Source organism: Mobula hypostoma, chromosome 5 (assembly GCF_963921235.1).
Source record: "Mobula hypostoma chromosome 5, sMobHyp1.1, whole genome shotgun sequence".
In the NCBI taxonomy this organism is placed as follows: Eukaryota; Metazoa; Chordata; class Chondrichthyes; order Myliobatiformes; family Myliobatidae; genus Mobula; species Mobula hypostoma.
In genome coordinates, this window is record NC_086101.1 from 75,381,212 (window position 1) to 75,393,569 (window position 12,358).

The 12,358-nt window shown below is 42.6% G+C and overlaps 1 protein-coding gene across 6 annotated transcripts in view; it reads left to right on the forward strand.

Annotated features, from left to right (window-relative positions):
- The window catches only part of neb (nebulin), a 365,351-nt gene that overhangs the window by 239,314 nt on the left and 113,679 nt on the right, over positions 1 to 12,358 (forward strand). For all 6 annotated transcript variants that reach the window (XM_063048565.1, XM_063048566.1, XM_063048567.1 and 3 more), the window contains exons 104-111: positions 1,653 to 1,760; positions 1,852 to 1,956; positions 2,535 to 2,639; positions 2,739 to 2,837; positions 4,212 to 4,316; positions 9,869 to 9,973; positions 10,905 to 11,009; positions 12,159 to 12,263. In XM_063048565.1, coding sequence (XP_062904635.1) covers positions 1,653 to 1,760; positions 1,852 to 1,956; positions 2,535 to 2,639; positions 2,739 to 2,837; positions 4,212 to 4,316; positions 9,869 to 9,973; positions 10,905 to 11,009; positions 12,159 to 12,263 — 837 coding nt within the window. The remainder of the gene's footprint in view (positions 1 to 1,652; positions 1,761 to 1,851; positions 1,957 to 2,534; positions 2,640 to 2,738; positions 2,838 to 4,211; positions 4,317 to 9,868; positions 9,974 to 10,904; positions 11,010 to 12,158; positions 12,264 to 12,358) is intronic.

Here is a 12,358-nt window from a genome sequence, read left to right on the forward strand (position 1 = left end):
ATGGGTTCTCGAAACTAATGCATGGAACCCAGACCAATGCCCTGCCAAAGTGGTGCTGCACTGTCAGAGCTGAAATCTTTCAAGTTATAAATTAAAGCTTCTTCTGTCCCTTCATATTTCAAAATTAATGTTTTGCCACAAAAATATACAGTCCGTGAGCCTGAGCATCAGGAATGTTGCAGGAGCCTGCAGTCGAACACAATACAGTGTCTTATACCAAGCAAACAATGGGGACAGCACCAACTGCACCCTCCACACCACCTCTGGTGGAGTACACTGACTCCGCCTCTTTCCTGGGCGGCTGTAAACAGGCAACACCGCGGCTTGAGGCCTAGGTCTCACTATGACTGTGACCAGGCAGTTCTCCGCCATCTGTTCCTGCTGTCCACCAATAAATCTGTGGATCAGACTTCCAGCATTCCACATTAACAATGTCCAACAGGGAGCTGCATTCACAAGAAAAGTGATGAAGCTGATCATTCACCTTCGTGCACCAACTCAAACCAACACAGGCAGTAGGCAAAATCTGCACAAAGTCCAGCTCCTTCAGTTTCTCTGCCAGCAAGCAACTCAGTGATGGGGTAGACCTGCGGTACTTTTAAGTTCTTAATGTCCAACTGGGTCTTGTAATCATGTAAAATATGGTTAAGAACGATAATAACATCTTTAGTTGGCCCTGTGGAAGCCACTGTGATCGGATGCGCAATCATCTCTCTGGAAGTCCAAGGGAAAGGAATAACAAGGAGGACTACATGCTGATTTCATCTGTTAAGCTTCTCGTTCTGATATTGGGACACTTCAAAGAATAACTCGAAAACTCACTGCTCAAACTAACCACAAGTGAATCTTGGAAGAGCATAGCTATTGTTTCATTTAGCTTAATGATCATCCTTCAGGTACCACAAGTCTGCGACCAGGGCTAGGAAGAGAAGCCAAGAGAGAATGGCTAGGAACAGAGGGTGGCTAGGAATGGGGCACAATTGGGTTGAGTTTTTTCTGATGTTGGCAATTGACTTGCAAAAGTTTCGTCACCATGCGAGGAGATGTTATCAGTGTGCTGTTAATTGTGGTGTGTCCTCTGAATGCTTGACCTACATTTACTTATCAATCAGCTGATTGGTTGTCATTATGGAAACTCACTTGTGACGTTGGGAGGTGGTCTCATTTGCTGATTTTTTGCATGGTGAACTTTCTGCGTTGTGGTCTGGAACTTTGCCAGCATTGGCTCATAAATGGGATCAAGGTCTACATGTCATTCTAGGAATTAACTAGAATGGGACATGACTCCAGGAGGGTGGCTGACTCCAAAGAAGCAGACAGAAGCATGCACACTTATGGAGAACCCCTCCATTGTGAAATCCATCTCCTATGTTCCTGAGTGCTTGCTGACAGAGTTTAGCTAACAGAGAGATTACTCATCTGTTTTTCCCCTGATTTTGTGTTTCACTTAAGATGAACAATTAGGAAAACTGTTTTGGAAAAAGTAACCCAGAAAGATTTCAATATTAAATGTTATAGAATCAAAGGCCATCCATTGGAACAGATATATACGTATATCCCTCTCTATCTTTTCTAATCTTAAATTATAATTAAGACATTATTTGTAAAATGACAGCAATTCCAAAAGAAAATTCACATTTTTTTCCTTCCAGCTGAAGTATAAAGAAGCTTATGAACACATGAAAGCTAAAGGCTACACATTGATCCCTGAAACCATCAGCATCACAGCAGCCAAGAAAGCAGATGCCATCTTGAACCAGGTACTGCTGAGATAATCTTATTTATCACCAAATCTCAATGTCTTATATGTCTTTGTGCGCATGATGCATTTGTTGTTTTACCCTTTTACAGCGACTGTATCGATTAAAATATGACATGCTGAAAGACAAGATTCATACCTCTCCTGACACTCCGGAAATTCGTCAAGTCAAAGCCACGCAGGAAGCAGTCAGCGATGTAAGTTTATCAACTGAACAAATCTTGCCCTAGCAATTACACCGAGTTGATTTAAAGGGGTGCAAAGAATTAAATGTGACCGAATTGGAGGCCCAATATGTTGGCATGAACATTGATTTCTCCAATTTTAGATAATTTTTTTCACCTCCTGCTTCCTTCTTCTTTGTTTCCCTACTCTGGCCTCTTACCTCTTCTCCTCGCCTGCATACTGCTTCCTCTTGGTGCACTTCCTCCTTCCCTTTCTTCCATGGTCCACTCTCCTCTCCTATCAGATTCCTTCTCCTCTAGCCCTTTGCCTTTTCCACATCACCTCCCAGCTTCTTTCTTCATCGTCCCCTCTCCCACCCACCTGGCTTCATCTATCACCTAATTGTCCTCCTCATCCTCCCCCACCACTTCTTCCTCTGGCATCTTCACCCTTCCTTTCCAGTCCTGATGAAGGGTCTCGGCCCGAAACATTGACTGTTTATTAATTTCCATAGACGCTGCCTGACCTATTTTTGTGTGTGTTGCTTTGGATTTCCAGCATCTGCAGGATCTCCTGTGTTTATTAAATGTGATTTCGTTTTTTGCCATAGCTGTCCTATAAGTCCGAGTACTTCTTGCACAAGGGGGAGATGATTTCTCTTCCTATCACTCCTGAGCTGATCCATCATCGATATGTGGGTGAAATAACCAGCGATGTAAGCATCAAATCCATTCTTGCTTCTTGCACATTTTGTTTAAACTTTATACTAAGTGCTTCATGGTCAATACTAAGACTGTGACTATCTCACATATAGAATAAGTACAAGGAAGATCTTCAGTGGCTGAAGGGCACCGGATGCTTCCTGTATGAAACTCCTGAAATGGTCCGAGTGCGTGATTTCCACAAGTTCTGGGTATGCTTTCCTTTTGTAATCCTAGTGTCCATCTGTCTTCTACCAGTGCCAGGTACTGTAAGTGAAAGACAATTGTGATTTTACAATGAGGTATCACTGTAATGCAAGGATTTCTGTTACAAAATACAATGTGCCAATGTAAAGCTTGGTCTTCATTACTGAATTGCAATGGGAAACATCTGGGATTCTGTAACAGGGAAGGGTTTAAATCAATCCTGCTTTTGTAACCAAACAAACGTAGCACTCATCAGTCCTGGGATGAATAGGGGATGGAGAATTTTATTTTTAATAGATGAGAGCAAATTGGAAACATAATATTTGTTGGAAATTATATTCTGATTTAGTTGTACTGAGACTGACAAAACTGAATTTCAGAAGCAGAGTGCACTGCAAGATTAAATTAACCCACAAAGAGTAAGTTTCTAGTGATGCAATGCTTGGTGCCTGTTAATGTTAAAGCAGATTGGAGAGTGGTCTAGAGAGCAGCCCTTCACCTTGCTTTGCGGCTAGGTTATGTCAGTAAGTGTGAGCCACAATCCCGTTACATTTTCAGCGCCTTAACATTCCTTATTGTGAGGCAGAAGCAGCAAATCTGAAGTACAAAGAGCTCATAATGTTCAGTAAGCGAGGAATCATCTGTAGAGAGAGAGAGACAGAAGCAGGTGCCTAATTTGGAGTATTGTGTACAGTTTTGGTCAATGACTACAGAAAAGATGTCAATAATGTTGAAAGAGTACAGAGAACATTTTCAAGGATATTGCCGGGACTGGAGAACCTGAGTTATAAGGAAAGATTGAATAGTTAAGACTTTATTCCTTGGAACACAGAGATTGTGGGAAGATTTGATAGAGGTATACAAAATTATGAGGTGTATCGATAGGGTAAATGCAAGCAGATTTTATCCACTGAGGTTGGATGGGACTACAACTAGAGGACATGGATTAAGGGTGAAGGGTGAAAAGTTTAAGAGGAAACATGAGGGTAAACTTCTTCACTCAGAGTATTGTGACAGTGTGAAATGAGCAGCCAATGTAAGTGGTGCTTGCGAGTTTGATTTCAATGCTTAAGAGAAGTTTGGGTGAGAGGGATATGGAGGGCTATGGTCCTGGTGTAGCTTGATGGGAGTAGACAGTTTAAACATTTTGGCACGGACTAGATGGGCTGAAGGGCTGTTTCTATGCTGTACTTTTCTATAACTCTTGGTAAATTGTCAGTATGAAGGGCTTTCATTAGTTCTTTTAAAAGAAAGCTGTAGTCCAGCAACAACAGGTATTTAAGTAGATGACATTATTGAAATCATTTAAGCACGTAATGTAGTAAAAGAAATAAAGAAAATAAAACCTTCATTTTAACTTCTTTTTGTATGTTTTTCAGTCTGGCTACGACAAAGTTGCCAAGAAAATGCTTGACAAACATACTTCTGTCCTTAATACTCCTGAATACAGACGTGTGACAGAACTGAAGACTCACTTGAGCAATGTAAGTATATAGTCTTGGGGTCACCCTGTACTGATCAAGAGAATACAATATTTTGCCATTTTTAATAGCTAATGGGTAGTTATTTGAAATTCTAGGATGGTGTAGAATGATTCTAGAGGGCGTAGGTTTAAGGTCATGGGTCAGAGATAACCCTTAACCCCTGACCATTCAGTAACATAGCAACTTCTTCCTTAAATAGTGACTTGGCCTCCACGGCTTTCTGTAGCAGCAAATTCCACAGATTCACCACCCTCTAGCTGAAGATTTTCTTTCTCATCTCAGCTTTAAAGGGACGCCCCTTTATTGTGAGGCTGTGTCCTCAGAACCTAGACTCTCCAACAGTACTGTCTGAAAGTCTTAGGTACATATATATGACTAGGTTGCTTAAGACTTTTCCACAATACTGCATTTGTCAACTTGGAGTGGAGAGTGAGTTCGTAAATCTGTTGGGAGCAAAGGATGTTGGAGATGGTAAGGTTGGAGCACCATGAGAGGGGTCTGAGACAGGTGACAGAGAAGGATTACCAGGGGTGGATGTTGGTGTGGGTGCAAATACACCCAGCCCCGAGACACCAGGCAAGGTCATTTGAATCCAAACAGTTGGTTTATTGATCATTAAGAGTGTCTCTCTGATGCTTCCTGCTCCTTCCCCTCTCCCTTCCTCTTTTCCCAACCAGGATTCCCCCACCCCTGCCCCCTTCCCACCCTCAGTCCACAATAAAACCCATATCAAAAGCAGGTTTATCATCACTCACATTGTCATGAAATTTGTGGCAGCTGTACAGTACAACACATAAAACTGCTACAGTACTCTGCTTAGGCACTCTAGCTATATGTATGTACCTAAGACCCTGTGGCCCATGATGTTGTATCATCCTATATAAATCAGTTCCACCATCAATCTAAACCCTCCCTCCTTCATATCCCATAACCCTCCATCTTTCTTACATCCATGTGCCTGTCTACAAATGGAAACATCCTCTCTAACCAGTCCTTTTAGTATTCAGCTAGGATTCATTGAGATCCCTCCCTCCGATCTTCTGAGCTCCGTCGAATTTAGGCCTGGATCTATCTAGCACTCCCATACATTAAGCCCGTATCAAGGTGAGAAACATCGATGTTTGCATTCACATTGTTTATGCTTTGTTGTGTTGCTCGGCTCGTCGGAGGTTTCTATTCTTCTCTCCTCCTTATCAAGGCCCAAATCCTTTTGTGTTTATTCTGACTGAAGAGGTGAAGTCAAACTTCAGATTCCTAATTGGAGCCAGCCACTTTCTGTGGTAGACTTGACAATCCAGTACCATAGCCAAAGAGGTCCATGGCAATATTGAGTGTCAGTCCAGCCTGGTTAACCTAAGTGACCTATCATTGTGTCTGAGGATCTTCTTACTTGTCACCAGTACAGAGTTGTTAACCCATCTGTACAGATGACTTTACCCAGGCAAGCCCTGCACAGCTAATACATACTCTTGACTGATGAATTGTGAAGTCTTAGTGTTTATAACTCAGATTGAGTTCTCAGTATTCTCAAGAGGGAGGGTGAGATGTCGTGGTCCATGTAGGGACCAGTGACGTGGATAGGAAGAAGGAGGAGGTCCTGCAAAGAGAGTTTAGGGAGTTAGGTGCAAAGTTGAAGGACAGGACCTCCAGGGTTGCAATCTCAGGATTGCTACCTGTGCCACGTGCTAGTGAGGCTAGAAATAGGAAGATAATGCAGCTAAGGAGTTGGTGCAGGAGGGAGAGCTTCATGTTTCTGGACAATTGGGCATTGTTCCAGGGAAGGTGGGACCTGTTCCAACAGGACGGGTTGCACCTGAACTGGAGGGGAACTAACATCCTTGTGGAAAGGTTTGCTAGTGCTGCTCCAGGGGATTTAAACTAGATTTGCAGGGGGAGGGGAACCAGAGTGTTAGAGCAGATAGTGAGGTGGAGGAGGATAAAGGTCATGCAAGAACTGCAAGTGTAGTGCACGGAGTAAAGCCAGATCTAGCATATAAAGAGGCTTTGATGAAAGAGAAACAGAATAAAGGGTGTAAAGGTAGTAAGGTAGAAGGGCTAAAGTGCATGTACTTCAATTCAAGAAGCATCAGGAAGAAAGGTGATGAACTGAGAGCTTGGATACGTACATGGAATTATGATGTAGTGGCCATTACACAGACTTGGCTGGCACCAGGGCAGGAATGGATTTCAGTGTTTTAAAAGGGATAGTGAGGGGGGAAAAGGGGAGGAGTGGTGGCATTACTGATCAGGGATACTATTACAGCTACAGAAAGGGTGGGTAATGTAGCAGGATCCTTTTTTGAGTCAATATGGGTTGAAGTCAGGAACAGGAAGGGAGCAGTTACTCTATTGGGAATATTGTATAGGCCCCCTGGTAGCAGCAGAGATACTGAGGAGCAGATTGGGAGGCAGATTTTGGAAAGGTGCAAAAATAACAGGGTTGTTATCATGGATGACTTTAACTTCCCTAATATTGATTGATACCTGATTAGTTCCAATGGTTTAGATGGGGCAGAGTTTGTTAAGTGTGTCCAGGACGGATTCCTGTCACAGTATGTTGACAGGCTGACTAGGGGGAATGCCATATTAGATCTAGTAATAGGTAATGAACCAGCTCAGGTCACAGATCTCTCAGTGGGTGAGCATCTAGGGGACAGTGACCACCGCTCCCTGGCCTTTGACATTATCATGGAAAAGGATAGAATCAGAGAGGACAGGAAAATTTTTTACTGGGGAAGGGCAAATTGTGAGGCTATAAGGCTAGAACTTGCGGGTCTGAATTGGGATGAAGTTTTTGCAGGGAAATGTACTATGGACACGTGGTCGATGTTTAGGGATCTCTTGCAGGATGTTAGGGAGCTTAGGAAGGGGTTGAAGAGAGCAAGAAGGGGGCATGAGAAGGCCTTGGCGAGTAGGGTAAAGGAAAACCCCAAGACATTCTTCAATTATGTGAAGAACAAAAGGATGACAGGAGTGAAGATAGGACCAATTAGAGATAAAGGTGGGAAGATGTGCCTGGAGGATGTGGAAGTGAGCGAGGCCCTCAATGAATACTTCTCTTTGGTATTCACCAATGAGAGGGAACTTGATGACAGTGAGGACAATATGAGTGAGGTTGATGTTCTGGAGCATGTTGATATTAAGGGAGAGGAGGTGTTGGAGTTGTTAAAATACATTAGGACAGGTAAGTCCCTGAGGCCTGACGGCATATTCCCTAGGCTGCTCCACGAGGCGGGGGAAGAGATTGCTGAGCCTCTGGCTAGGATTTTTATGTCCTCGTTGTCCACGGGAATGGTACCAGAGGATTGGAGGGAGGCAAATGTTGTCCCCTTGTTCAAAAAAGTTAGTAAGGATAGTCCGTGTAATTATAGACCAGTGAGCCTTACGTCTGTGGTGGGAAGGCTGTTGGAAAAGATTCTTAGAGATAGGATCTATGGACACTTAGAGAACTATGGTCTGATCAGGGACAGTTAGCATGGCTTTGTGAAGGGCAGATCATGTCTAACAAGCCTGATAGAGTTCTTTGAGGAGGTGACCAGGTATATAGATGAAAGTAGTGCAGTGGATGTGATCTATATGGATTTTAGTAAGGCATTTGACAAGGTTGCACGCCGTAGGCTTATTCAGAAAGTCAGAAGGCATGGGATCCAGGGAAGTTTGGCCAGGTGGATTCAGAATTGGCTTGCCTGCAGAAGGCAGAGGGTCGTGGTGGAGGGAGTACATTCGGATTGGAGAGTTGTGACTAGTGGTGTCCCACAAGGATCAGTTCTGGGACCTCTACTTTTCGTGATTTTTATTAACGATCTGGATGTAGGGGTAGAAGGGTGGGTTGGCAAGTTTGCAGACGACAGAAAGGTTGGTGGTGTGGATAGTGTAGAGGATTGTTGCAGATTACAGAGAGACATTGATCGGATGCAGAAGTGGGCTGAGAAGTGGCAGATGGAGTTCAACCTGGAGAAGTGTGAGGTGGTACACTTTGGAAGGACCAACTCCAAGGCAGAGTACAAAGTAAATGGTAGGATACTTGGAAGCGTGGAGGAGCAGAGGGATCTGGGGGTACATGTCCACAGATCCCTGAATGTTGCCTCACAGGTAGATAGGGTAGTTAAGAAAGCTTATGGAGTGTTAGCTTTCATAAGTCGAGGGATAAAGTTTAAGAGTTGCGGGGCAATGATGCAGCTCCATAAAACTCTGGTTAGGCCACACTTGGAGTACTGTGTCCAGTTCTGGTCGCCTCACTATAGGAAGGATGTGGAAGCATTGGAAAGGGTACAGAGGAGATTTACCAGGATGCTGCCTGATTTAGAGAGTATGCATTATGATCAGAGATTAAGGGAGCTGGGGCTTTACTCTCTGGAGAGGAGGAGGATGAGAGGAGACATGATAGAGGTGTACAAGAAAATAAGAGGAATAGATAGAGTGGACAGCCAGTGCCTCTTCCCCAGGGCACCACTGCTCAATACAAGAGGACATGGCTTTATGGTAAGGGGTGGGAAGTTCAAAGGGGATATTAGAAGAAGGTTTTTTACTCAGAGAGTGGTTAGTGCGTGGAATGCACTGCCTGAGTCAGTGGTGGAAGCAGATACACTCGTGAAGTTTAAGAGACTACTAGACAGTGTATGGAGGAATTTAAGGTGGGGGTTATATGGGAGGCAGGATTTAAGGGTCGGTACAACATTATGGGCCAAAGGGCCTGTACTGTGCTGTACTGTTCTATGTTCTATAATTTGCTGCTCTACTGCGAAGTCTCTTTGAGCTATGCCTACCCTGAAGATGTTTAAATTTCTTCGACAGGTGTTCAATGAGACCCTCTCTCACTGCTCTCCCTTTGTGATCTCAGCTGCCCTCTGACTCATTGACTATCTACTGACCCGGACCTGCTTCCACAGCCACATATCCTTCCTGGAAGCTTGTCTTCACCACCATCTTTTTCTTCACCTATCACCTTCCAGCTAGCCTTTTTCCCCACCTTTTATTCTGGCATCTTCCCCCTTCCTTTCCAGTCCAGAAGAAGGGTCATCAGCCCAAAATGTCGACTGTTTATTCCTCTCCATAGACGCTGCCTGACCTGAGTTCCTGCAGCATTTCGTGTGTTCCTTTCAACTTCCAGCTCCTGCAGAGTTCTTTGTGTTTATGACTTGCCGCTCCATTAGGCATTTGGGAATCCTTAATATTTGTCCTTACCAACCTCACCTGGGTTCTTTGGAAGAATGTATCTTTAGCAAAAGCAATCTCTTTAGTCTATTTGGCCATTCCAGTAAATCAGGGCCGTCTTGGCCCTTGATACTGTTTACCCCTCATAATTCCATCTCCCCTTTGTCGAACAAAAATCAATCGGAGGGACCACATCTATTCCAGGAATAGGGATAATATGTGCGGTCTATATTCATAACAATTGCTACATGAGGATTTAACTCATTACAGAAGTACTTATGGTATGATTTTGAATTGTATTATGCACTCAGATCTGAGAATGGTTCAAACATAAGCCATTTTTATTATTATTTTTGTTGGCATTCATCACACACTTACACATTTCTTGCCAATTTTAGCTGGTGTACCGTGCTGAAGGAAACAAAGCAAAGACTCGGTACACAACAACACTGGGAACGGTGGATCTCAACCGAGCCAAATATGGTCAGCATATTCAAAGCCAGGTACGTATCCCATCCCTCCATTCAAGCAGGTTTTCCCAACCTGAGGCCCACCAATCGTTCAGTTAATGGGAAGGCTCCATGATATAACAAAGGTTGAGAACTCCTGCATGAGGGCATTCTGACTGTGATTTCTGACACTCGCTCCCTTTCATCCTTCTTTGGGAATATTCTAATCGTTATACTGTCACCTTTAATGCCAGTTTTGATTACAGATGCTCAAATAATAACAATAATGATAATTTAGAACCAGTTTATTCCACTGATCAAAAGAAAATTATCAACTGGAATTTGCAGATGTGGGTATTCATGGGTGCAAAATAAAGGTGAAAAATAATTAGGTTTATATGGAATTGCTCGGAATAATTGAATTAGCTGTAGGTAATATTAAGGACACAGATTTAAAGTTAATAATTCAAGTAAGATTATAAATTAAAGACTGACAAATGTTAGTGTTGTGTATTTAATACTTTAGTAATATTTGAGTGATCTTGCATATATATTGTTTGATTAAGCATTCTTGTTCATTTAAATAATTAAATGCAGGTAATATGGAGAAATATGTGAATTGCATACGTCCTCATGCTATCACATGATATGCATGCACCTTGCTGAAAGTAATCTTGAAGTATAGACCCGCGTTTCAGACTCCTTTGTCTTCCTTTGAATTAGTTTAATGTTTTGCAGTGACAAAACATAACAGTTAGGATCCAAGCTGCTTTAAATAACCAGATGGTTTACTTCTCTCCTTAATTCAGTCAGAAATATTCTAATTCAAAAGAGCAAATGATTCATTAGCAGAGATGAAAGGTTCAAAGGTTCAGTTCTAGAGTTTTGGTGTGCTGGTTTGAAATAATGCATGGACTGTGTGAAACCTGCTACGTATAGTTTATTATAACATCCTTTATTAATTCTGGTTAATTTTCTCCACCAGTACTTGTACGTTGAATTAGCTACAAAGGACAGACCACACTACACACCTCATGTACAAACCACATCGCTGGAACATGCCAAGCATGTCAAGCACTTTGCCAGTGAGGTAAGCGGTCGATATTTGCTGATGGAAGAAATATGTGTCTTTTTTATGTATTCACTTCAGAAAATAAAAGAAATTGACTATCAAATCACATAATTTTACTGAAAAGTTATTGAGCTGAATCTTATTGACCAAGAATCCTCACCATTACTGCTGTCAAAACAACCACAAATCGGACACGAGGCAGGTCCAGATTATAGCAAAACACTGCAAATGAAATAAAATGTGCGGGGTTACATTGGAAAGCAATAATAGATTGCATGGTCTCTTTGTATTCCTATGATTACTAATGGCCATGGAAGTCATCTTTTGCTGAAAGGTCCAATTTGAACTTGCAGTTCCATACTCCTTTGCTAAAAAACTGTCATTTGTTGAATCTCAGGCGTTTTCTATTCCAGAGGACTGGGGAAGCTGGATAGCTATAGACTTTAATTTGGAGATGGATTTTTTTTGTTGAAAGATCATGGAATTAAAGGCTATAGGGAAATGGCACAGAGAAGGGAGGGAGGTGTAGTACAGGTCAGACATGGTGGGATTGAATAGTGAGGCATGCTTAGAGGGTCATGGTATACCCCTGTTCCTATTTCTGGAATGTTCTACCTGTATGTTCAAAGCGCTTGTATGCAGCTATTTAAACAAGAAAGTTTAGCATTAAAATAAAACATAAACTTATAAACATTATAAAAGCACAATTGCAATGAATACAACTAATCCTTGTGCTGAATGACCATCGTCATTATGTGACGTGTCATGATATGGGCGGGTATGGTCTGTGACTATGGTTGTTCTGGGCAAATTTTTCTGCAGAAGTGCTTTGCCATTGCTGCCTTCTGGGCAGTGTCAATGCTCTTCAGAGACTGCCTGGCGTCAATGGTTGCATAACTGGGATCTGTGACGTGTATCAGCTGCTCATACGACCATCTACCACCTGCTCCCATGGCTTCACATGGCCCTGATCCAGGGGGTGGGGGGGAGCTAAGCAGGTGCTGCACCTTGCCCAAGGGTGACCTGCAGGCTAGCAGAAGGAAGGAGCGCCTTACACCTCCTTTGGTAGAGACAGATCTCCACCCTGCCACCCAGTGCTGAATAATAATATGTGTGAAATGTTTAGATAGCAGTTATTCTGATTGACCTTTTTCTTCTGTTTATTAGAAAAAATACAAGGAACAATATGAAAAGATGAAGAGCAAATACGTAATGATCCCAGACACACCAATGCTGTTGTCATGCAAGAAAGCCTATGTCAATGCCAGTGATGTATGTATTGAATTTCTATGCTTTTCACTATAAAAGTTGTGTAGTGCTCATCTGTTTTTGTTCGAGTGTTAAATCCATGTACTCTTTGTTCCTCA